Here is a 27,701-nt window from a genome sequence, read left to right as displayed (position 1 = left end):
GGCAAGGTACAGGGTGTTTGTTTTACTCAGCTGGGTGCTTACAATGACATCGCCACCCCAAAGGAAGTGATACCCAGCTGTTTCAAACAGAGGCAAATGCCAGTCGAGTGCCTGGAAGAGATTTTTAAGAAGTCGATACGTACCTGTTCTAGGTGACCTTCCCCCCTTTTTTTATTGTGAAGTTGAAGATAAGAGTCCATTCTTGGAGTGGGTAATCCCAAAGTCAGCTTGTTCTTTTCCACAAAATATTGTTTGGACTTCCTTCGCCGAGGGCCGCGTGATCCTGGCAGGAATGCCTCGCTGCGTGAACTTGAACTCTTCAAGTACCGAGAGAGGTTGCTGGACTTTTCCTCAGGGTCGCTGTCACTCAGCACGGAAAATGGCTCAGTGCGGTGGGTGCTGAGCTCGTAGTTCGGGCTTACGAATTCACTCCCAAGTAAGGAGGCTGTGCTCTGTGGGCTCTTCTGTTCACCTTTCCCCCCTGAGAGGTCCATCGAAGGCTCCTTGGAAGGGTAGAGTGGGTTCAGAGTCAGATTTTCTGTAGAGCTGTCCACAGACTCCGGCAATGCTTCTACAGGCAACAACTTCCCCTCCTCTTTCTTACTCTTCCAGTTTGGATCGTATCGGAGGTGTGAGTATTTGTCTTCTGTGGGTTGTCGGCTGCCCAGAGCAGAAAAGAAATGTCAAGTCCTTCATCCAAACAGATTACTCATTCTCTTCAGCTGACCATCTTACTCGACATCAATCTCCATCTTTCTCTTACAATTTTCCTTTTTACTATGTAACATGTGAAAGACACATCTCAGGCTCAGACTAGGCCTACACACTACACATAAGGGCAAAAAGTCGTCATTATCTAAGTTCATTGAAATATAGAATAAAAAAGGGGGATGGTTCATTTCTAAATGCTGGAAAACCAATGTCTGTAACATTAAACCAGCGAAATCATCTTGGTGCGAGGAATGCTATTACTTAGACACACCATAAGTTGCATAAGTAATAAGCTGCTGCAGATAAAATGGATTTCACACTTAGCTGGTGATATACACATTTAGCTGTTTATCAAGGAAGGAAAATTCGACCGTTGCCTGGACAACGACTCAGTCTGCATCTTTGTGGGAGAAAAGCAGGATTTATGCCAACTGAACACCTACACAGGTTCATCCTCCTGAATCAGTGATTTTTATTCATCACTTCATTTTGTCTTTTTTTTCAAATATGCTACCGGAAGATCCCTCACATTTGTGATCAGACAATGCCTCTGAAAGCTCTCAGCTCATATTCTCTGGGTCAGGTCTGTGTACACAAAACTCAGTAGACAGGTCAGCATGTGTTTTAAGGTGTAGAAAAGCCCTATATGAATAAAAGGTTAAGCATAGGGTCCTGCCTGGTCCATATGAATGGGTCCATAATCAGTACATATGACCCCAAATCAAGTCCTCCCTTTTTCCCTATGACGATCTCAATTTGTAAAGCACCTCCTAGTCTTAATCAAAAAAGGAAAAAAAAAATGCTGGTAATATGGGCATATTTAATGGCCTCTTTGATCTTCAAAAGCTAAATGGGAGAGATTTTCCTTGAGTACAGTAGATGCAATCCTCTAATCAAAAAGAAAATGTAAATCATCTGGGCTTTTTATGCTATTTGATATTCCCGTTTACAGAGGACATAATTTTATGCTGGGTAAACAAACTAATGGGGCCCCTAATGCTAATTTAGTCTTCTTAATGAGAACCTAGATTTCTTTGATTTGATGTAAAGCAGAAACTAGAGCAGAAAGCCCAAACTTCCATATCTTGCTAAATTGTCACTTTGAATTTTTAGTGTCCTTTTTTTTTTTTTTAACCATGACACAAGGCTTGCTGGACGGGATGTCAGTTCCCTGATCCAGGACTGAAGCTGGGCCACAATGGTGTAAGACCCGAGTCCTAACCCACTGGACTGCCGGGGGGTTCCCCTTGTCACTCTGAATCTGTACTTCACATGTTAAGATGGAAAACTTATTGGGATGGACTGCTCTTCCTTTTCCACTGAGGGAAGAAAAATGATATTCTCCTCCAGCAAAGCACCTGGATGGATGGTCCATGATGGTCAGGAAACTGACATCAAACCGTGTGACTCGTCACTCCTGAAACTCCGCAGGGCTACCTCTGGGGCTTTGAGGAGGTCTCTCTGCGCAATGTCCCCTGCTGTCCCAGGGGCAGGGGTTGGTCCAGCAGGGCATAATCTGGACTTGGGACTAGACAGACCTGGGCTCAAGTCCTGGGTCCGTCACTACCTGTCTGTGCCTCAGTTGGTAGACCATGTCATCTCTGAGCCGGTTTCTCTCATCCCTAAGTTAGGGATCAGTTATATTTGTTCTGTTTATTTCTCAAGATTGCATAAAATCCAGATGAGACAATGTAGCTAAATTCATGTGCTGTATTTGTGCTTAGTTCACTGTTCACCATGGCAACTGTATCTCCTCACCTAGGTCAGGTCCTGGGCAGCAGGGCTGGCCTTCCTTTACCTAACCTGTGCCCTGTGCTATGGACAGAAGAGGTAAAAAGTGATGCTTGAATCAATAACTGAGCATTAGATATTTATATATTTTTTAAAAACCCAACAGTAGTAAATTAGTATTTAAACATGCAGAAAAGCTGTTTTCTTTGGACCAAACAAGTGAATGACTTTAGGGCTTATTTTGTGCTGCATCAAGTATAAGGTTCAGCAATGGTTGTTTAGATGGGGAAGAAAAGATGAAAGTACATCTTCAAGTAAATAAAGATAGAAAGTATTTTTTAAATGAAGAAATGTGCCATTTTCCCCATATCTATGATATATTCAAAGGAAAATGTGAGTTTAACTCTCCTCATTCATTCATTCACTTGATTTGACAGAATTTAACTTTCCTCATGCATTTGCTTGTTCAGTGATTCTATAGATGTTTACTGAGCGTGTACTGGGTTAGGGGGAGGTGGTGCTAGTGGTCAAGAACACGCCTGTCAATGCAGGAGATGTTTGATCCCTGGGTCGGGAAGATCCTCTGGAATAGCAAATGGCAAGTCACTTTAGTATTCTTGCCTGGAAAATTCCATGGACAGAGGAGCCTGGTGGTCTACAGTCCATGGGTTTACAAAGAGTCGGACAGGACTGCACATCCCCACACAAGTTAGGGGGAGATGATGGTGAGCTCAGCTGGGGATACAGACCAGGAAATGAGCGATTTACAACTGGAGTCATGAGTGCACCGAGCAGGGCCAATCAGGACTCGGGAGGGACAGGGCCAATCAGGACTCAGGAAGGACATCCAGTCCCATCTTGGGAGAAAGGGGAGCTTTCTGAAGGCATTGATGGCTTAGCTGATACCAAAGGCTAAGAAGGGCAGAGAGTCTAAGCCAGGCTGAGGAAACAACTTGTAAAAAGGAACAGAGGGGTGAGAGAACATGGGGCTTTCAAAGGACAAATTTTGCATGGATAAAGTGGAGGGTAGGAGTGGGGATGGTTGAGGAGTGAAGGTCAGGGTTAAGCCGAGGTGTGATTTTGCAGGGCTTTGTAAATTCCATGAAGGGTATGGCTTAACTCCATTAACTTGAAAGCTTGGATTTAATTTAGCAAAATCACTCAATTAGAGAACAAGGTAAGACAGATATATTTGGATATACACAGTGATGCGGTGTTCAAAGGGCTTATCTACGGTTATCTACGGCTTATATATGGTTTTTGGGGGAGAGTTTTAGAACAGGTAGCCTTCTTCTTTGCACTGTTTAAAGCAGGGCTTGGCAACCTTAAAAGTGATACATCTGGGCCTCTCTGGTGGCTCAGTGGTAATCAGCCTGCCAATGCAGGAGCTATGGGTTCAGTCTCTAGTCCAGGAAGATCCCACATGCTGTGGAGCAACTCAGCCCATGCACCACAACTGTTGAGCCTGTGCTCTAGAGCCCGGACGCAGCAACTCCTGAGCCCATGGGCTGCAACCACTGAGGCACGTGAGCCTAGAGCGTGTGCTCCACAGCCAGAGGAGGCACTGCAAATAGAAGCATAAGCACCGCAACTGAGCGTAGCCCCTGCTATCCACAACTAGAGAAAAGCCCGCGCAGCAATGACCACGCAAAAATAAATTAAAAGACAGATTCTTTTAAAGTGACACATCTTATTGGGGCCCATCGCCCCACTGCTTTCCTAGGGTGGGTTGTAGAGTGCTGGCTTTCGGAAGATAGAACATATTATGGTGTGCTGATCTAATGCTAATGCTAAGTCACTTCAGTCGTGTCCGACTCTGTGCGACCCCATAGATGGCAGCCTACCAGGCTCCCCCGTCCCTGGGATTCTCCAGGCAAGGACACTGGAGTGGGTTGCCATTTCCTTCTCCAATGCATGAAAGTGAAAAGTGAAAACTGAAAGTGAAGTTGCTCAGTCGTGTCCGACTCTGAGCGACCCCATGGACTACAGCCTACCAGGCTGCTCTGTCCATGGGATTTGCCAGGCAAGAGTACTGGAGTGGGGTGCCATTGCCTTCTCCAGGTGTGCTGATCTAGGGAATGCTTATAATGAATCTCCATTTTTAACCTCAGAGCAACCCTATGGGGAGATGTCACCATTATGCCCATTTAATAGATGAAGAAACTGAGGTTTGGAGAGTGAGGATCGATTGCTAAGTCACTTCAGTCATGTCCGACTCTGTGCGACCCCATAGACAGCAGCCCACCAGGCTGCCCTGTTCCTGGGATTCTCCAGGAAAGAACACTAGAGTGGGTTGCCATTTCCTTCTCCAATGCATGAAAGTGAAAAGTGACAGTGAAGTCACTCAGTCGTGTCCGACTCCCAGAGACCCTATAGACAGCAGCCCACCAGGCTCCTCCGTCCATGGGATTTTCCAGGCAAGAGTACTGGAGTGGGGTGCCATTGCCTTCTCCGATCAGATTGCCTGCACTGAATTCCTCGTACTGCCAGTTACCGTGGGAGTGTGGGCAAGTTACTGTACTTCTCTGTGCTTCAGTTTCCTCATCAATAAAATGAGGATGCGAATAGTACCTACCTAAAAAAAGATAATGGTACCTACTTCATAGTCATTGAGAGTATTAAGCACATTTGTATACATATATATGCTGAGAACTATGTTCTTTTTTAAAATATAATTTTCTTATTTTCTGTGTTTGCTTTCTAAAAAATATTTATTTGGTTGTGTTGGGTCATAGTTGCGGCACACGGGATCTTCACTGTGGCACGCGGGCTTCTCTCTAGTTGTGGCTTGAGGGCTTAGTTGCCCTGCAGCTAGTGGGGTCTTAGTTCCTTGACTAGGGATCAAACCTGCATCCCTGCATTGCAAGGCCGATTCTTAATCACTGGACCACTGGGGCAGTCCCTGGAACTATGTTCTTGGCACAGAGTAAGGAGGGTCCCAGGAAGGGTCTGCTATGAAAGCGCGTGCCAACAAGCTCCATCACTGGTGTCTGTTGCTGCGTGTTGCGTTCTGTCATATGACACGGCACTGATGTGTCCTGTGCTTCCTGCTGATTGGATCTCAAGGGATTCTTTACTCCCTAAGGCCTAAGTTATTTCCAGGACACAGTGTTGTCTTGTGATGCACTAAGTGGCACCTTAGTGGCCTGAAAGAGTGAATACACTATCTTAAAAAAAAAAATATTTTCCCAAGAAGTAGGCATCATGGAGAATCTGTTTCAACTGTGATTTAGGAAAATGGGATTAAGAAATGTCTGTGTTTCCACACGATGAGAAATTTTAGGCACTGCTGAGAGATGATGAGGAAGATAAAACCGGGAGAATTCAATTATTTTAGACTTTCAGAAGGAGATATAATTTCTAGCCTCAACAAATTGCCATCAGACACTGCCCACAGAAGCAGCATCACACACCCTGGAAAAGACAGGTGTTTTGAGTGAAACCTGGAAAATTCAGAAGGTTTTGAAACAAATCAGACACACTGTGTTGCTCTGGCTGTGAAAGATATTTTTGAACCAATCGTTTGAAGAGACACTCTAGTAATGTGTATTTACAAGATTAGAATCAGAAAATGTGGGTCTTCTAAGAGCTTTAATTACACTGTACCGTGTACACCTACAATGACTATCTTAAAACATGCCCCTTTCTCTTCCTTTTGATGGAAACCATATGTAGGGACAAATGGGAGGTTATGTTTTGCAAACTCAGGAGCGTGAAAAGCTGTAATACTTCATGGAAACAAATCTAATGCTTGAAACAGAACATGATACTAAAGAACCCCATTGTTCCGAGCTTGTGTGCTGAGATGCTCCTTTGTGTTGTGTGGTCCAGGTCAACACACTGGGAACAAAATGAGTGTGAAGTGCTCCTTCATCAGTAATCATGTGCACACAAAACACACACCTTGTTTTCTCCCCAGTGGATAGGGAGGTTAGACAATGAGTACACAATGCTTTTGCTGCCATTCAGACAACAGATGCCAGGTCTGCCCTTCAGATGCCCAGGTTAGAGACGGATGCAGAGAGGAAGGGGAGGGTGGTCTCCTAGGCATATGCCATCCTATTTGCTGTCTCTAATGGACCACATTTGAGCACTGACTGTGACAACTTCAGTCCAAATAAAATCAAATCTCCATTTGACAAAGAGCTTCGTGTTCAGTTTAGTATTCAATCAAAAAATTACTAAAATTAGAGCATGTTTCTAGTACAATTAACATCCTTTGCACTCATAATAAAATATTCAATAACTGGCCATTTTGCCTGTCAAGGAGGTGAATAAAAGCATTGCTATTAATCATTTAGCAGTTATTTCTTTGCCACTTTATTTTAAGTAGGCAGTTAAATTGAAACTGCACATGTTATTATTGATTTAGGTTTAATTTAATCCTTTTAAACAGAACAATTATTCCCAATTTATATGCCATTAAATCTTTTATGGATATGAACAGCAAATTCAATTTCTGTTTAAGTGTACAGTTTTTAATGCTTCTTTAAGGAGCAATAAAACTGACAATTGCTTCCAAGGGTTTCTGAATTCTGTGCTCACCTTAATCTTTTTATCAACAGCTTTTAAGTAAATAAAATGAAATAAATCCAAAGGATCAAAAAAATCACTTTTGCAAGTACAAAACAAAAAGGTTCCACAAGTATATTGAAATCCTTTGGGAAGGCTATTTACAACCCAGAAAATTTCATCTAATGCAGGAATTTATTCTGCTAAAAAATATTAAACATTTTAATAGGAGAAAAGTAGTTTAATGAACCAAAGGCCAAAGACTATCCACAAGTGAAGGGCTTGGATTGTTATGTTATCTGGTGAATTTTGTTGACTGCAGTCATACAGTTTGGATAATTCCAACCAAAATCTCCCTTTTTTGACAACAGCTTTTGGCTGCAAAATAACCAAGTATTTGCACCAGGTTCTTATTAGTACCAGTGTTGATTCATGGACAATCTCTGAGTTAAAATAAATTATCTTAAGAGGGCATGCTAGTAATTGCAACGTGAAGTTCCAGTACCTCGTTTCCATTAAGATTATCTTACGTGAAACAAAGGCTGCATCCTCACAAGGGAAATGCTGATGACACAGAACATATTCAGAAACAGAATTCCTTCCCCTCCTTCAGTGAGAGCGTACAATGCTCCTGCAGACATTTTCTGTGGAAAGCTCGGGAGTTCTTTTCATTCTCCAGAAACAGTGGCTAAAAGGCAGAGACCCAGACTGACAGCACTTCCAGGTGCTAGTTTCTTGGACTTTTTTCTTTTAAGATTTTTTTTTTTTTGATGTGGACCATTTTTAAGAAAATCCACTCCAGTATTCTTGCCTGGAAAATTCCATGGACAGAGGAGCCTGGTGGGCTACAGTCCATGGGATTGCAGAGAGTCATACAATTAAGCACACACATACCATTTTAAAAGTCTAGATTGAATTTGTTACAATATTGTTTCTGTTTCATATATATATATATATTTTTTTTTTTTTGCCAAGAGGCATGTGGGATCTTAGCTCCCTGACCAGAGATGGAACCCGCATACCTTGCATTGGAAGGCAAGATATTAACCACTGGACCACCAGGGAGGTCCTCTCTTGTATTTTAACTGCCAGATACCAAGGCATTGGAATTGCAAGGTAGCTATGATGTCATGGGAAGAGCACTGGAGAGGTCTTGACACCTGAGCCCTAATCCAGATTTTGCCACTGAGCAGTTACGTGAACTTGCATAAGTTTCTTATCCACTCTAGGCCTCAGGTTCCACCTTTTATTAATACAGTAAGGGATAGGCTGATCTTTAAAAGACCAAACAGCTCTAAGAATCCACCATTTTAAAAACTGAATTGGGCCTATCATGGGAAACTCACCAATGTATATAGGGGTTGGGGAAAATTTTTAAATTCAATCCATTAAAAAATTAGTAACCAAAGATTTCCACATTACCAAATTTGTCAGGGAGTAGAAACAGATGAATACAGTGAAGGTTGTCAATTAAACTTATCTGCTCAGTTACTTGGTTACAGTCTTCCTCTTGATAGACTGGCAGGACTGTAGGTGATATAAATTCAATAACACATTGTGAGGTTTCGAACTCACTGTTTATTTACTTATTTTAACACAGTAATGCATCCCCATTTGGAAATAAGCTGGAAAGGAACTCATGGTCCTCTCTGAGGGCAATAAAACCCCAGGAGTCACGGTAGCATTAGCATTTCTGGCGGGGACTGTGCCTCTAATAGACACAATTCATGCCCACGCATACACTTCACTTCCTCCTCTGACTGCTCGTCTGTCATCATGGCACAGTGCCTGCTCTGAGGAGCGCATCAGGGTTTGACAGCTGCATAGTTTGTGAGCAAGTGAACATAAGACAGCAGTGACCAATACCTATGACAGCAGGTCACTTCTTTTATATGATGATACCCATGTGATCAGAAATAAATAACCAACATGCTAGTAGCTATCACCAAACACTGTGTGAACCCCATAGGATTGGGTATATGTGCATGCATGCTCAGTCATGTCTGACTCTTTGCGACACTATGGACTGTAGCCTGTCTGGCTCCTCTGTGGATGGGATTTCCCAGGCAAGAATACTGGAGTGGGTTGCCAATTCCTTCTCCGGGAGGATCTTCCCCACTCAGGGATCAAACCTGTGTCTCTTGCATCTCCTGCACTGGCAGGCAGATTCTTTACCACTGAGCCACCTGGGAAGCCCTTGGGTATAGAATAGAATGCATTTGAAGAGGTTGGCCAACCAATGACCTTAAATGGAAAGTCTCATCAAGACAACATAAATTAACATGGATGAATGTTGCTAGAAACCAACAGGAATAAAAGTTGATGCCTGGAAGCTCTCAGAATGTTCTTGATAAAACTAGAATATTACACCTAGCCTCAAGTTTCTTTACGCTCCCAATCAGAGGGGGGAAAATAAATCTCCATGACACTTATGAGAGGAAGTAATCTCTCATCAGCTCAAATATATCTTATGTGTGAAATTGGAGGGGGAAGTTAAAATTCTGAGTTTGGGTTTTTACTAAGTCTCTCTACCTACTTTTGGTTTGGCTTATCCCATACTAATATTTAAGTCCTAAAAATCACCATTCAGTACTTCACTTGATTCTTGTATTGTTAATTGGAGACAACATACAGTCATCCCTGGTATATGTGAGGACATGCCGAGAATACCAAATTCTGTGGATGCTCAAGTGGCAGGACCCACCCTCTGTATCCACGGTACCACATCCAGTAATTCAACCAGCTGTGGGCTTTGTACTACTGTCGTACTATTTATTAACAAAAAATCCTCATGTGAGTGAACCCATTCAGTTCACATTCATTTTGTTCAAGGATCAACTGTATATACACACACACACACACACACACACACACACACTACATATTTATATATAAATACTACATATTTCATATATATATGTGAAAGCTTTTGAGAGGAAAAATTATATACTACCACAAAAATGCAGATGATTATTCCTGAGTCCTTTTCTTACTTTCAGTCAATTCTGAATATTCAAGTTAACTAAGAATACTTTCCCGCACCTGTCTTCCACCAAGTACTTTCTGGCACAAGGTGGTCTTTTAGACAGAATGGGGGATATTTGGTGAGGGCTCTGTTTCCCAGGTGATGAGAGAGCCTTCACTGAAGGAAAACATTCTGTTTTCCAGGAGAGTTGCTGGGGAATATAGGCTACTGTGATTCTGTTCATATGGACCCTCAATGGATGTGAATCTGAGCAAGCTCTGGGAGGTGGTGAAGGACAGGGAAGCCTGGTGTGCTGCAGTCCATGGGGTCACAAAGAGTTGGACATGACTGAGTGACTGAACAACAAATGATCCTCCTGCCCAAAAGTAAAACACCATTAATATTTATTGTGTTCTGAGGACACAGGATCCGTTATAGATTTGTATTACTTAACTAAAATGTATCATTTTACATGCATATTTAATCTGGCCTCAGTTCGGTCCATATTGAAGCTGTTACAGCTTTAATTTCTGATAGAGAGCAAAACTGAGTTCTTGACTAGATCAGTCCTTGATCACCTATCCAGATACATACAATTGGAGACCCAGACTTTGGAGTTGGAAGACAGTTCATTTAGCTCAATTTCTGGCTCGGCCACTTAGTAGCTACATACACCTAACAAAACTTTCAGGGCCTTGGTTCCCCATTTGCAAAATTTGTCCAAGAGCCTCTTGTTGTGATAAATGAGATAGTATATATCAAGCAAACGGTCCTCCAAATAGTAGCTAATTATATTGAGGTATTTTTGTAAAGAAAACCTTATCAAACACATATACCAGTTACTGTATTGCTGCTTTCTGATTTTTTTTTTTTTTTTTTTTTAACATATGAGGTTTTAGAGGGCCGCAGGGCTGAAGAGGTTATTTCTAATGCTCTAGGAATTACATTGATCTCCTTTTCCCTGAGTGCCGAGTGTCATAAGGCTAGTTCTGGAGTGGGGTTTAAGGATTATCACGTGAAGATCCTCTTTCCACTCTTGATTCATTCACTGCAGTCAATTCTGCTCCAATTTCTATTAAGTAAAAGGTTTTTCTAATCCATATACATTGAGCTGAGGCTTGGCTTTGCTGAGGTACAAGGGAGTAATTGCTTTGAGGAGGTTCTAGTAACATCAAAACACAAGAGTAGAGCTCAAGAGACTTGGCAGGCAGCTTTTAAAATGGTTGCCCATAAAAGCAAGAAGAAAGAGATTTTTCTTGGTTTTAAGGCAAGGCTTTGACTAATTATTTTGAACTACAGTTCCCAGAATGCCATCTACCTACCAGAAATGAAAGCACTCTTGAATTTCATATTGAGAGCCTGTGATCAATTTGTCTGTTTCTCGTCTCATAAACTACTCAGATCCAAGCAACGATACACCTAGGAAAAGTTTCCAAGATCAACAGAGAAAGGGGCCAGTAAGGAAATGCTCAACTGGATGATATTTTTTTAAGGCTTTTAAAAAAAATTTTATTTGGCTATGCTGGGGCCTTAGTTGCAGGAACTCTCAGTTGTGGCATGTTGGATCTAGTTCCCTGATCAGCCCCCTGCATTGGAGTGCAAAATCTTAGCCACTGGACTAACAGGGAAGTCCCTGGATGATATTTTTGAGGCACTACTTGACTAAATGCTTTGGTTGTGTTTTCCTTTGTAGTGGAGAACTGGTTCTCCAGTCAATGTATGAAGCACTGCACAGCCAAACAACTACTAGGGCCATAACCCACTCTAATCCTGGGGATTATAGTCTTTATTTAATGTTTCCAAGACAAATCAGTCTAAGGAAAATACCATCATTTTAGGATCTGTGAATCAAGACCAAGGCCCTAACCATGCTTTTGACTTTATATTATTCTTTATTTAAAAATACATTGATGTTTTTGGGCTCCTTGGAGTATAAAAGTGTCACATTCTTCTGGCTACCATGGATTTGTGAAATTGTTACTTTTCTTCTTACTCTTTAGTGGTGACTGTCTCTTCCTCCAGTGCTCTGAAAAAAATAGAGAACCAATGGCTCTTCTAAGGGGATCCTGTGTAGTGAAATTGATCACTGGATTGAAAATTGAGAGCTGGGTGCCCATTTCATCTCTTCCACTAAATTACTTTGTGACACAGGAGATCAAGCTCTGAGCCTTTACAGTGGGAATACTGACTCCAAGACTCTAGACTACCAGAGAACTAACCCTCAGTCAGTTAAGTCACTCAGTCGTGTCCGACTCTTTGCGAAACCATGAATCGCAGCACGCCAGGCCTCCCTGTCCATCACCAACTCCTGGAGTTCACCCAGACTCACGTCCATCGAGTCAGTGATGCCATCCAACCATTTCATCCTCTGACGTCCCCTTCTCCTCCTGCCCCCAATCCCTCCCAGCATCAGAGTCTTTTCCAACGAGGTGGCCAAAGTACTGGAGTTTCAGCTTCAGCATCATTCCTTCCAAAGAAATCCCAGGGCTGATCTCCTTCAGAATGGACTGGCTGGATCTCCTCACAGTCCAAGGGACTCTCAAGAGTCTTCTCCAACACCACAGTTCAAAAGCATCAATTCTTCGGTGCTCAGCTTTCTTCACAGTCCAACTCTCACATCCAGACATGACCACTGGAAAAAACATAGCCTTGACTAGACGGACCTTTGCTGGCAAAGTAATATCTCTCCTTTTCAATATGCTATCTAGGTTGGTCATAACTTTCCTTCCAAGGAGTGAGCGCCCTTTAATTTCAAGGCTGCAGTCACCATCTGCAGTGATTTTGGAGCCCAGAAAAATAAAGTCTGACACTGTTTCCACTGTTTCCCCATCTATTTCCCATGAAGTGATGGGACCAGATGCCATGATCTTCGTTTTCTGAATGTTGAGCTTTAAGCCAACTTTTTCACTCTCCTCTTTCACTTTCATCAAGAGGCTTTTTAGTTCCTCTTCACTTTCTGCCATAAGGGTGGTGTCATCTGCATATCTGAGGTCATTGATATTTCTCCCGGCAATCTTGATTCCAGCTTGTGCTTCTTCCACTCCAGCGTTTCTCATGATGTACTCTGCATATAAGTTAAATAAGCAGGGTGACAGTATATAGCCTTGACGTACTCCTTTTCCTATTTGAAACCAGTCTTTTGTTCCATGTCCAGTTCTAACTGTTGCTTCCTGACCTGCATACAAATTTCTCAAGAGGCAGGTCAGGTGGTCTGGTATTCCCATCTCTTTCAGAATTTTACACAGTTTATTGTGATCCACACAGTCAAAGGCTTTGGCATAGTCAATAAAGCAGAAATAGGTGTTTTTCTGGACTCTCTTGCTTTTTCCATGATCCAGCAGATGTTGGCAATTTGATCTCTGGTTCCTCTGCCTTTTCTAAAACCAGCTTGAACATCTGGAAGTTCACGGTTCATGTATTGCTGAAGCCTGGCTTGGAGAATTTTGAGCATTACTTTATTAGTGTGTGAGATGAGTGCAATTGTGCAGTAGTTTGAGCATTCTTTGGCATTGCCTTTCTTTGGGATTGGAATGAAAACTGATCTTTGCCAGTCCTGTGGCCACTGCTGAGTTTTCCAAATTTGCTGGCATATTGAGTGCAGCACTTTCACAGCATCATCTTTCAGGATTTGAAATAGCTCACCGGGAATTCTATCACCTCCACTAGCTTTGTTCATAGTGATGCTTTCTAAGGCCCACTTGACTTCACATTCCAGGATGTCTGGCTCTAGGTCAGTGATCACACCATCGTGATTATCTTGGTCATGAAGATCTTTTTCTACAGTTCTTCTGTGTATTCCTGCACCTCTTCTTAATATCTTCTGCTTCTGTTAAGTCCATACCATTTCTGTCCTTTACAGAGCCTATCTTTGCATGAAATGTTCCCTTGGTATCTCTAATTTTCTTGAAGAGGTCTCTAGTCTTTCCCATTCTGTTGTTTTCCTCTGTTTCTTTGCATTGATCGCTGAGGAAGGCTTTCTTATTTCTCCTTGCTATTCTTTGGAACCCTGCATTCAGATGCTTATATCTTTCCTTTTCTCCTTTGCTTTTCGCTTCTCTTCTTTTCACAGCTATTTGTAAGGCCTCCTCAGACAGCCATTTTGCTTTTTTGCATTTCTTTTCCATGGGGATGGTCTTGATCCCTGTCTCCTGTACAATGTCATGAACCTCCGTCCATAGTTCATCAGGCACTCTATCTATCAGATCTAGGCCCTTAAATCTATTTCTCACTTCCACTGTATAATCATAAGGGATTTGATTTAGGTCATACCTGAATGGTCTAGTGGTTTTTCCTACTTTCTTCAATTTCAGTCTGAATTTGGCAATAAGGAATTCATGGTCTGAGCCACAGTCAGCACCCAGTTTTGTTTTTGTTGACTGTATAGAGCTTCTCCATCTTTGGCTGCAAAGAATATAATCAATCTGATTTCGGTGTTGACCATCTGGTGATGTCCATGTGTAGAGTCTTCTCTTGTGTTGTTGGAAGAGGGTGTTTGCTATGACCAGTGCATTTTCCTGGCAAAACGCTATTAGTCTTTGCCCTGCTTCATTCCATATTCCAAGGCCAAATTTTTCTGTTACTCCAGGTATTTCTTGACTTCCTATTTTTGCATTCCAGTCCCCTATAATGAAAAGGACATCTTTTTTGGGTGTTAGTTCTAAAAGGTCTTGTAGGTCTTCATAGAACCATTCAACTTCAGCTTCTTCAGCCTTACTGGTTGGGGCATAGACTTGGATTACTGTGATATTGAATGGTTTGCCTTGGAAACGAACAGAGATCATTCTGTCGTTTTTGAGATTGCATCCAAGTACTGCATTTCGGACTCTTTTGTTGACCATGATGGCTACTCCATTTCTCCTAAGGGATTCCTGCCCGCAGTAGTAGATATAATGGTCATCTGAGTTAAATTCACCCATTCCAGTCCATTTCAGTTCGCTGATTCCTAGAATGTCGACATTCACTCTTGCCATCTCTTGTTTGACCACTTCCAATTTGCCTTGATTCATGGACCTGACATTCCATGCTCCTATGCAATGAAAACTCACACAAAGGAAACCACTTGAATACAAGACCCAGCATCACCCAACCACCAGTAGTACCCTGTGCAGGGCACCTCATCTAAACAACAAACAAAACAAAAATACCTACTCAGTCATCAGCAGACAGGATTACCACCTCACTCAGCCTTGCCCACCAGAGGAAAAACAAACAAACAAACAAAAACTCAGCACAAATCTCACCCTATATGAAGCTTGCACAAACCACTGGAGCAACCTTAGGAGGGCAGAAATCAAAAGGAAGAAAGAATTCAACCTTGAACCCTGGGAAAAGGAGACCTCAAACACAATAAGTTAAAAAAAAAAATAACGAAAAGGCAGAGAAATACTACACAAATGAAGAAACAAACTGGAAATACAGAAGTCCAAATAAATGAATAGGGAATAGGCAAACTACCTGAAAAAGAATTCAGAATAATGATAGTAAAGATGGTCAAAAACCTTGAAAACAAAATGGAGAAAATGCAAGAATCAATTAACAAGGACCTAGAAGAATTAAAGAATAAACCTACAGAGACAAACAACACAATTACTGAAATCAAAAATACTCTGGAAGGAATCACTAGCAGAATATCTGAAGCAGAAGAATGAATCAGTGAGCTGGAAGATAAAATGGTAGAAATAACTTCTGAAGAGCAGAATAAAGTAAAAAGAATGAAAAGAACTGAGGACAGTCTCAGAGACCTCTAGGACAATATCAAATGCACCAGCATTCAAATTATAGGCGTCCCAGGAAAAAAAGATTATGAGAAAGTTTTTGAAGAGATTATAGTTGAAAATTTCCCCAACACGGAAAAGGAAATAGTCAATCAAGTGTAAGAGGCACAAAGAGTCCCATACAGGATAAACCCAAGGAGAAACACCAAGACACATACTAATTAAACTAATAAAGACTAAACACAAAGAAAGAATATTAAAAACAGCAAGGGAAAACCCCATACGTTTAACAGCTGATCTTTCAGCTCTTCAGGCCATAAGGGAATGGCAGGATATACTTAAAGTACTGAAAGGGAAAAACCTACAATCAAGATTACTGTACCCAGCAAGGATCTCATTCAAAATTGATGGAGAAATAAAAAGGTTTTCAGACAAGCAAAAGTTAAGAGAATTCAGTACCACCAAACCAGCTTTACAACAATGTTAAAAGGACTTATATAAGTTAAGAAATACAAGAGAAGAAAAAAGATCTACAAAATCAACCCCAAACAATTAAGAAAATGGCAATGGGAACATATATATCAATAATTACTTTAAATGTAAATGGATTAAATGTTCCAACCAAAGGACACATACTGGCTAAATGGATACAAAAATAAGACCCATATATATGCTGTCTACAAGAAACCCACTTCAGACCTAAAGACACATATACGCTGAAAGTGAGAGGATGGAAAAATATATTCCATGAAAATGGTGAGGAAAAGAAAGCTGGAGTAGCAATTCTCATATCAGACAAAATAGACCTTAAAGAATATTACAACAGATAAGGAAGGACACTACATAATGATCAAGGGATCAATCCAAGAGGAAGATGTAACAATTGTAAATATCTATGCACCCAACATAGGAGCACCTCAATACATAAGATAAACACTAACAGACATAAAAGGAGAAATTGACAGTAACACAATAATAGTAGGAGACTTTAACACCCCACTCACACCAATGGACAGATCATCAAACAGAAAATTAATAAGGAAACACAAGTCTTAAATGATACATTAGATGAGAAGGATATCTTCAGGACATTCCATCCAAATGCAGAAGAATACATCTTCTTCTCAAGTGTACATGGAACATTCTCCATGATAGACCACATCTTGGGTCACAAATCAGACCTCAGTAAATTTAAGAAAATTGAAATCATATCAAGGATCTTCTCCAACCACAGTGGTATGAGACTATATATCAGTTACAAGAAAAAAACTGTAAGAAACACAAAGACATGGAGATTAAACAACATGTTCCCAAATAATCAACAGGTTACTGAAGAAATCAAAAGGGAAATCAGAAAATTTCTAGAAACAAATGACAATGAAAACACGACAACTCAAAACCAACGGGGTGCAGCAAAAGCAGTTCTAAGAGGGAAGTTTATAGCAATACAATCCTACCTCAAGAAACAAGAAAAACATTGAATAGACAACCTAACTTTACACCCAAAACAACTGAAAAAAGAAGGACAAAAACCCCCCAAAATTAGTAGAAGGAAAGAAATCATAAAGATCTGAGCAGAAATAGATGAAAAAGAAATGAAAGAAACAATAGTAAAGATTGATAAAACTAAAAGCTGGTTCTTTGAGAAGATAAACAAAATTGACAAGCCTTTATTTAGCCAGAGTCATCAAGAAAAAAAAGAGAAAAGAATCAAATCAACAAGATTAGAAATGAAAAAGGAGAGGTTACAATAGACAATTAAGAAATACAAAGGATTGTAAGAGACTATTATGAACAACTCTATGGCAATAAAATGGATAACCTGGAAGAAATGAACGGATTCTTAGAAAAGTTCAATCTTCCAAGACTAAACCAGGAAGAAATAGAAATTATGAACAACCCAGTTATAAGGGCTGAAATTGAAGCTGTGATCAAAAATCTCCCAAAAAACAAAAGCCCAGGACCAGATGGCTTCACAGGAGACTTCTATCAAACATTTAGAGAAGAGCTAATGCCTATCCTTCTAGAACTCTTTCAAAAAATTGCAGAGGAAGGAATACTTCGAAACTCATTCTACGAGGCCACCATCACCCTGATAACAAAAGCAGACAAAGACAACATAAAAAAAGAAAAATCTGTATGCAGGTCAGGAAGCAACAGTTAGAACTGGACATGGAACAAAAGACTGGTTTCAAATAGGAAAAGGAGTACGTCAAGGCTATATACTGTCACCCTGCTTATTTAACTTATATGCAGAGTACATCTTGAGAAACGCTGGGCTGGAAGAAGCACAAGCTGGAATCAAGATTGCCGGGAGAAATATCAATAACCACAGATATGCAGATGACACCATCCTTATGGCAGAAAGTGAAGAGGAACTAAAAAGCCTCTTGATGAAAGTGAAAGAGGAGAGTGAAAAAGTTGGCTTAAAGCTCAACATTCAGAAAACGAAGATCATGGCATCTGGTCCCATCACTTCACGGGAAATAGATGGGGAAACTGGAAACAGTGTCAGACTTTATTTTTCTGGGCTCCAAAATCACTGCAGATGGTGACTGCAGCCATGAAATTAAAAGACGCTTACTCCTTGGAAGGAAAGTTATGACCAACCTAGATAGCATATTCAAAAGCAGAGACATTACTTTGCCAACAAAGGTCCGTCTAGTCGAGGTTATGGTTTTTCCTGTGGTCATGTCTGGATGTGAGAGTTGGACTGTGAAGAAAGCTGAGCACCAAAGAATTGATGCTTTTGAACTGTGGTGTTGGAGAAGACTCTTGAGAGTCCCTTGGACTGCAAGGAGATCCAACCAGTCCATTCTAAAGGAGATCAGCCCTGGGATTTCTTTGGAGGGAATGATGCTGAAGCTGAAACTCCAGTACTTTGGCCACCTCATGCGAAGAGTTGACTCATTGGAAAAGACTCTGATGCTGGGAGGGATTGGGGGCAGGAGGAGAAGGGGACGACAGAGGATGAGATGGCTGGATGGCATCACTGACTCGATGGACGTGAGTCTGAGTGAACTCCAGGAGTTGGTGATGGACAGGGAGGCTTGGCGTGCTGCGATTCAGGGGGTCGCAAAGAGTCAGACACGACTGAGCAACTGAACTGAACAGGCCAATATCACTGATGAACATAGATGCAAAAATCCTCAACAAAAATTTTGGCAAACAGAATTCAGCAACACATCAAAAAGCTCACACACCATCAATAAGTTGGATTTATTCCAGGAATGTAAGGATTCTTCAATATATGCAAATCAACCATATTAACAAATTGAAAGAAAAACCATATGATCATCTCAATAGATGCAGAAAAAGCCTTTGACAAAATTCAGCACCCATTTATGATTAAAAGTCTTCAAAAAATGGGCATAGAAGGAACCTACCTCAAAATAGTAAAGGCCATATGTGATAAACCTTCAGCAAACATTATTCTCAATGGTGAAAAACTGAAAGCGTTCCCCCTAAGATCAGGAACAAGACAAGGGTGTCCACTTTCACTGCTATTTTTCAACATACTTCTGGAAGTCCTAGCTACAGCAGTCAGAGAAGAAAAATAAAAGGAATCCAGATCAGAAAAGAAGTAAAGCTCTCACTGCAGGTGACATGAGACTCTACATAGAAAACCCTAAAGATAGTTATCAGAAAATTACTAGAGCTAATCAGTGAATTTAGCAAAGTTGCAGGATACAAAATCAATACACAGAAATCACTTGCATTTCTATTTACTAACAATGAAAAATCAGAGAGATTAAGGAATCAATCCTATTCACCATTGCAACAGAAAGAATTAAATATCTAGGAATAGACTTACCTAAGGAGACAAAGGGACTGTATACAGAAAATTATAAGACACTGATGAAAAAAATCAAAGATGACATAAACAGATGGAGAGATACTCCATGTTCCTGGGTAGGAAGAATCAATATTGTGAAAACGAGTATACTACCAAATCCAATCTACAGATTCAGTGCAACCCCTATCAAATTACCAATGACATTTTTCACTGAACTAGAACAAAATATTTCACAATTTATGGAAACACAAAAGACCCCAAATAGCCAAAGCAGTCTTAAGAAAGAAGCATTGAGCTGGAGGAATTAACCTTCCTGACTTCAGATTATACTACAAAGCTACAGCCATCAAGACAGTATGGTTCTGGTGCAAAAACAGAAATATAGACCAATGGAACAAGATAGAAAGCCCAGAAATAAACCCTTGCACCTATCGGTACCTTATTTTTGACAAAGGAGGCAAGAATATACAATGGGGCACAGATAGCCTCTTCATTAAATGGTTCTGGGAAAACTGGACAGCTACATGTAAAAGAATGAAGTTAGAACACTTCCTAACACCATACCCAAAGATGAACTCAAAATGGATTAAAGATCTAAATGTAAGACCAGAAACTATAAAACTCTTAGAAGAAAACATAAGCAGAACATTTGATGACATAAATCTAAGCAAGATCCTCTATGACCCACCTCCTAGAGTAATGGAAATAAAAACAAAAGTAAACAAGTAGGACCTGATTAAACTTAAAAGCTTTTGCACAGCAAAGGAAACTATAAGCAAGGTGAAAAGACAGCCCTCAGAATGGGAGAAAATAATAGCAAATGAAACAACTGACAAAGGATTAATTTCCAAAATATACAAGCAGCTCATACAACTCAATGCCAGAAAAACAACCTGATCAAAAAGTGGGGGAAAAGACCTAAACAGACATTTCTCCAAAGTAGACATACAGATGGCTAACACATGAAAAGATGCCCAACATCGCTCATTATTAGAGAAATGCAAATCAAAACTACAATGAGATACCACCTCACACCAGTCTGAATGGCCATCATCAAAAAGTCTACAAACAATAAATGCTGGAGAGAGAGTGGAGAAAAGGGAATGCTCTTGCACTGTTGGAGGGAATGTAAATTGATACAGCCACTGTGGAAGACAGTATGGAGATTCCTTAAAAAACTAGGAATAAAACCACCATATGACCCAGCAATCCCACTTCTAGGCATATACCCTGAGGAAACCAAAATTGAAACAGACACATGTATCCCATTGTTCATTGCAGAAGCATTTACTATAGCTAGAACATGGAAGCAACCTGGAAGCAACCTAGATGTCCATCGACAGATAAGTGGATAAAGAAGTTGTGGTACATATACACAATGGAATATTACTCGGCCATAAAAAGGAATGCATTTGAGTCAGTTCTGATAAGGTGGATGAACCTAGAACCTATTATACAGAGTGAAGTGAGTCAGAAAGATAAATATTGTATTCTAATGCATATATACATAATCTAGAAAAATGGTACCAAGGAATTTATTTATAGGGCAGCAATGGAGAACAGACTTGGAGAATAGACTTATGGACATGGGAAGAGGGGAGGAGAGGGTGAGATGTATGGAAAGAGTAACATTACTATATGTAAAATAGATAGCCAACGGGAATTTGCTGTATGACTCAGGAAACTCAAACAGGGGCTCTATCCACCTAGAGGGGTGGGAGGGGGAGGGAGTTGGGAGGGAGGTTCAAAAGGGAGGGGATGTATGTATACCTGTGGCTGATTCATGTTGAGGTTTGACAGAAAACAACAAAATTCTGGTAAAGCAATTATCCTTCAATAAAGAAATAAATTTAAAAAATACATTGAATAGTATTTACATTGTCCTTGGGTAAAAAGCAAGGTTAAAGTCAGGTCTCTGAGAACTGTTCTAAGAGGAAAAACTCAACATTGGGGAAATGAGGTCACATAATGGATCCTTGCCTTGGTTTCTTCCTTGTAAAAGTACAGACAAGAATACCTATCCTTTCTGATGCCCTGTTTCTATAAATAAAACTACCATTTATTTCCTAGGAAACTATGACTCTCTTAGATTAGTGCTACAATAGAAACATGGTTTAAAGCATAGAGTCAGACTGCAGGAGTTTGCTGCTCTACCATGCCCCTGGTGAAATAAGTAACCAGCTTCTGTAAGCCTTATTTGCAGTCTCTAAGATGGGATCATGATAGTGTCCACCTGTTGGGGCTGCCAAAAGGATTAAATAAGATGATATATGTCAAGTGTCTGGCACAGGGATTGGGTTCAGGACAAGTATTCTGACAATGCTTTTGTTGTCAGAACCTTAAAGTAATCTTTGCCTTCTCTTGTTCTTTCCAACCCCAGTTCTAAATTGTCACCAAGTCCTAGCAATTCTTTATATACGTATGTCTCCACTCATTAGCTGTGAAGGAAATGAATTAAAAATTGCTATGAAGGAAATAACTCATATAAGAGTATGTATTGGTTGGAACTTCCCTGGGGGTCCAGTGGTTAAGACTCCACGCTTCCACCATGAGGGTCTTGTCTCTGATCAGGAAACTGAGATCCCACAGGCTGCGTGGCAAGGCCGGAAAAAAGTATGCATTGGTTATCTCTGAGGAGGAAGACGGGTGTGAGAAGAGGAACAAGGAAACTATCTTCAACATTTTACGTTTTAAAAAATATATCTGCAATATGGCAATAAGGGTGAGATGGTATTTTTCTCTGTACTTTTCTATGGGTTAGAATTTTTTCTTAATTAAAAACCTCAGGGAATTCCCTGGTGTTCCAGTGGTTAGGACTTGGTGCTTTCACTGCTGTGGCCCAGGTTCGATCCCCGGTTGGGGAACTAAGATCCTGCAGGCTGCACAGCATGGCCAAAGTAAATAAATAAACAAAATATTAAAAAAAAAAAAGAAACCCTCAACATCAGTAACAAAGCTCTCTGATGTTAGGTGACTTCATCTCTGTCAGCTTCATTTTCCTGACCTGTAAAATGGGAATAGCAGCACTTTCTTGTGGGATTGCAATGAAGAATTGAGTGAAGTTACAATGGCCTTTCAAAAGAGACGACGTTACTATTACTGTTGTCATTATAATTACTACCATCTGGTGGTCTCTTTACTGTGTTTTTACCATCTAATTCATAATGCACCAGCTTGCAGAATAATCTTCCTTGAATACTGCTTCATCTTATTGTCCTCCCCAAGAACCTGCGTTTTTTCCTCTGGGTATACCCAACCCCATTCAGTCAGGGGCGGAGAGCTGGTTAAAGCCTTCCTAAGCCTCTTGAACTCTGGTGTTGGAGAAGACTCTTGAGAGTCCCTTGGACTGCAAGGAGATCCAACCAGTCCATTCTGAAGGAGATCAGCCCTGGGATTTCTTTGGAAGGACTGATGCTAAAGCCGAAACTCCAGTACTTTGGCCACCTCATGCGAAGAGTCGACTCATTGGAAAAGACTGATGCTGGGAGGGATTGGGGGCAGGAGGAGGAGGGGACGACAGAGGATGAGATGGCTGGAGGGCATCACTGACTCGATGGACATGAGTCTGAGTGAACTCAGGGAGTTGGTGATGGACAGGGAGGCCTGGCGTGCTGCGATTCATGGGGTTGCAAAGAGTCGGACACAACTGAGCAACTGAACTGAACTGAAGCCTCTTTCACCCCCTAACTCTGTGGCTGCACCTCAGTTATAGCATTTATCACTTGTCAGTAAGTCTCCTATATACGAATGAATTCCATTCCAAGATGGTTAAGTCAGTTAAGATCAGTTAAGTCCAATATATTTGTAAGTCTAACAAAGCTACCCTCGGTACCCAACTAACAAAATTGCCTTTATAGCACTGTACTGTTAGAGTTTATAATATGTTCATATCTTTGAAAGTTCATGACTTGAAGGTTCATATGTAGGGGACTTACTCTACTCTGACAGCCCCTAAGCAGCAGACGAGCTTGATTCAACTTGGTATCTTCAGTGAAAGAAAAAGAAGGAAAGAAGAAAGGGGGAAAAGACGTAGGGCTGGGCTCTCATTCTGGCTCCCATGAAAGCCTGCGCCGGGAGTGTACTCTTGGGAAACATCATTTGAGTTCTGTGTTCAATGTCATATCCATGGCATGGGCTGGTGGTAACCAGAAAGGCCCTTGTAAGCAGGCTCCTCCTCTAATTTCCCTATATTCAAAAAACATCCTCTGTCATCAAATGGGGCTCAATGGGCTACACACACTCATGTTAATTCTGTTCTTTTTTCCCCAAATCTTGCCTAGTTTCCAAAACCCTGCCTGCCCAAGTTCTAAGCCTTCCAATAAACTTTCCTCAATTTATTTTAGCCCTAAAAAACATCTAACACAAAGAGGGTCCAGGAGGGAGGGGATATATGTATACATAGTTGATTCACTTTGTTGTACAGCAGAAAGTAATACAACGTGGTAAAGCAGCTATATTCCAATTCAAAAAAATAAAAGCAGTTTATACTGCACATTTATAAAAATTATTTCCTTAAACTTAAGAGAATAAGGTAAGGCATTATTTTCTACAATCCCATGCACTCTTATTACTTGGCTAACAAAATTAAGCCCTACTTCTGACTTTATATCATTGCTCCTCCTCAACCCTTCAACTTTGGTTTTATGGGGGGAAAAAAAAACATGGTAGAGTGTTTTTTTTTTTTTAATCTAACACATACATAACTTATTAAGAGTCTCTGTTTGAAGCACTATATATATATATATATATATATGAAATGCACGCACACACACTGATTTTAGCCTCACAATAAACTGTGAGATTACTATTATTATCCCATTTTTACTGATGAGGAGCTGAGGTACAGAGAATTTAAATGGGCTTGGCCAAGGTCACACAACTAGTCAGTGGCAGAATCTGAAACCACTTGGTCTGCTTCAGATGCTTTGTAACTTACCACCATCTCAAGATCCCTTTCTAATCAATGGCTTTGAACTTCAATACTCTAGTGTGTCACTTATATTTTCATTAAAACTGAATAATACTGCACTCATTTATATCTTCTTAGATGTTTTGGTAGCTTCTAGCATAAAGTGAATACACCCTAAATACTAATGATTAAAGAAATTAAATCTCTGTGATTATATAAGCCCAGGAAGGTAGACCTCTCCTGGATCAGGTAGAGGTCTCAAGTTCCCCCCAACAATGTACTTCACTGATGTGATGGCAGTCTTGTGAGAGAAGCAGGCTGGCTCATTTCACAGGAGAGAAAAAATGAGCTGCAGAAGACTAAAAGGGACTTATTTCAAATTATACACTAAATACCATTGCCTCGACCAACTCAAGAACACCTGAGTCCACGATCATGGCACTTTTCTAGATTAGGCTTTCTGGGATTTCTCCAAGGTGAGGTCGTAGCACCTTGGAATATGGACAGGAAGTAAGGAGCATAAGAAATACAAATGTCCTTCTTGTTAATAACTATTCTCATCAAAAATCTTGGCTCCAAGCTGTCCTTAACTGCTTGGAGATCTGTCTCACACACATTACAAAGGAGCTCGTTACAAGAGCCTGTTCAGAAACAGACTCATAGACTTAGAAAATGAACTTCTGGTTGCCAAAGGGGAAAGGTTGTTCAGGGGGAGGGATAAACGAAGAGTTTGCAATTAACATGTAAATAATAATAATATATTATTATTATTATAATAATAAACTACTATAAATAAAACAGATAATCAACAGGGACCTACTGTATAGTATAGGGAGTTCTACTCAATATTCGGTAATACTGAAAAAAGAAAAGAATGAAAAAAGAATTAGATATGTGTATACCTATAACTGAATCACTTTGCATACCTGAAAGTAATACAACATTGTAAATCAATTATATCCACTATAAAAAAAATCACAAAACAAGAGCCTGTCCTTACTTTCACTTGGGACAGTACCAATAATTATGCATCTCAGAACCCACTGTTTCTACACAAGCCAATTTCTTACCTGTTAATTGCAACAGCATCTTGGGTGTGGAGATTTTCCTTCTTGGTCCTCTGAGCTGCTTTTCTGCTTGCTTCTTCTTCCGTCTCACTCAAGTTCTCCTCCTCTAGGCTGTCAGGCTCCATGTCGTTGTCCTGAATTTGGTCTTCAAGGTCAGACTGGAACTTGATCTTTTGAGTGGGGCTTTCTGAGTCAGATTCCAAAGAGTCTTTTGAAATCAAATGTAAGTCTTCTTTCTTAAAAGATGGCTCGGTGGACTGGACCTTTAAGTTGGTGTGATGAACAGGAGATTGAATAGATACCTTGGGAATGAATTTACTATGACTCATCTTGAGAAAAATACAAAAATGAACAGGGATTCTCTCTTGTGGATGGCAGCAGCTGGCCGGATATTTAAAGTTGTGGTTCACAAAAGCATTTGCCTAAAAAAATTATATTTGTTATTCTGTGACAATTAAAATCTCTAATTCCAATATTAATCAAAAAATTAAGTAAGAGAACCTCATTATATTATCTGCAGGCTTTTGTATGCACCCTTTTGTAAGTATGAGAAAGGTCTATTGGAAAAACTATTGTGTTTTTCCATCTACAGGAACACTTCTGCTGCAGAGCTCATAAACAGTCTGAATAATCAAATGCAGCTTTATTGAGGAAATCAAATGACTGGAATCCTTTTTCTAGCTTCCAAGAGCCTGTTACAGATAAGATTGGACAAAGCCAAATGCGTAATTACGGATAGTACTTCAATGCCTTATTTCCAATACCCAGGGCACTGATAGATAGATAGATAGATATATATATATATATATATATATATATATATCTATCTATGCCGTGTTCAGTAGTATTTACAGACAGAGTAAAACAGGTTCAGGGTCTGCCTTTTGGAAAATAAAGGAGGGGGAGACAGTATGGTTTCCACAGTTGGAACTGAAAAGATGATGGAAGCTAGTTTGTTCTTAGACCTATACTGGCTGACTTCTCATTTGAAAGACTTTTTGATGTCCAGGTTGCTACCAGGTAGGAATATGTAATTTAGGTGGATGTAACATGGAGATCAACTTCAGCTCAGTATTAATAAAAACCCTATGATAATGATCAAAACTGTTCAACAAAAGATTTGATGGCCTTGTGAATTCTGCCATTCAGTGATTCATAGCAGAGGCTGGGTATTCACGTGGACCTGAAAGGGATGCTGTCCTGGGGAATGTTGGCTGGGTGGAAGATTGGCCTGAATACAGCTGGGGTCCCTTCTAACTTGCTTAAGAGTATGATTCCAAGTGAGCCCTCCCTGTCTCAGAGGGCTGTCATAAAGACCCATGAGATGGTTTACGGAAAGGGTGCTTTGAGTTCAGATACAATTGAAAGGAAATGATGTTTTTGGATTGTGCTTCCTTTCATCTCTAGCTGGCATTTCTGTTTGCTCTGTCTTCTATCTCACTGCCTTTATGCCATTTTTTCCCCCCTGTAGGTCAGATAACAGAAACAACCTTTCTGATCAGAGATTACTGTAAAATTTCTTTTAATGGTCTACTCCTATTCTTTTGGCAAATCCTTTCTTTAATTAAATAACACGACCTTCTTATTACTCCTAGTTGACCTTGTTGCTAACGTTTCTATGGAACATCCTCAACTCCTTGGAGGAAAGCACCTTAACAAACAAAAGAGACCAAAGGTAACATTCATATTGAAATACATATCATATTTAAATATCTATGGTTTTCTTTTTAACTTAAAGTTCCCCCCTCTTGGTAGACTAACATATTATTTGTCAAACTGTTTGTATTAATTGCCTTATTTAAAAAATGTATATTTCATTCCACCATATTATTTTAATTTTGATAAATGGATCAACCTTCGCTTTTAGGATATTTTTAGAAAGCAGCAAATCCCTCAAATACTAACATATTTTAACCAAAACAGTTTGTAATAATACATCTTTAAGAGTTCAAGTCACTGTACTTGGGATCTTAAAAAGCTTGAAGTAATCATTGTATTTCAATTTGGAACTGTTCCTTCATGAAATAATTCAGTCCCTTCAATTTCTCTTCATTTCTTAAATGACATAGACTAGGGTTTCTTGGAGTTAATCAATTAAAAATGTTCATAGGAAAAGATACGATTTTTGTTGTTGATGTTTGGGAGATAATGAAGAGACCAAAGCCAGATACCATCCAAGTTGGGTCATCTGTGGAGGTGTGATTTTATAAAAGCATGGGATTAAAAAAGGAAAAGCTAATGGCCGAAATAAATTAGAAAGTGGGACTTCTAAATGCAGTGAATGTGGCTCCCTACT

General features: G+C 40.2%; 1 protein-coding gene across 3 annotated transcripts in view; it reads right to left on the bottom strand.

The window, feature by feature from the left end:
* JHY (junctional cadherin complex regulator) overlaps nucleotides 1–25,734 on the bottom strand; it is an 80,224-nt gene extending 54,490 nt beyond the window's left edge. For all 3 annotated transcript variants that reach the window (XM_055548423.1, XM_055548424.1, XM_055548425.1), the window contains exons 1-2: nucleotides 25,409–25,734; nucleotides 144–660 (exon numbers count right to left, since the gene is read on the bottom strand). In XM_055548423.1, the coding sequence (XP_055404398.1) occupies nucleotides 144–660; nucleotides 25,409–25,734 (843 nt within the window). The remainder of the gene's footprint in view (nucleotides 1–143; nucleotides 661–25,408) is intronic.
* Between the last annotated feature and the right edge of the window lie 1,967 nt (nucleotides 25,735–27,701).

The sequence above is a fragment of the Bubalus kerabau genome, chromosome 15, assembly GCF_029407905.1.
Source record: "Bubalus kerabau isolate K-KA32 ecotype Philippines breed swamp buffalo chromosome 15, PCC_UOA_SB_1v2, whole genome shotgun sequence".
NCBI lineage: Eukaryota > Metazoa > Chordata > Mammalia > Artiodactyla > Bovidae > Bubalus > Bubalus kerabau.
This window is presented reverse-complemented; position numbering and strand designations above follow the sequence as displayed.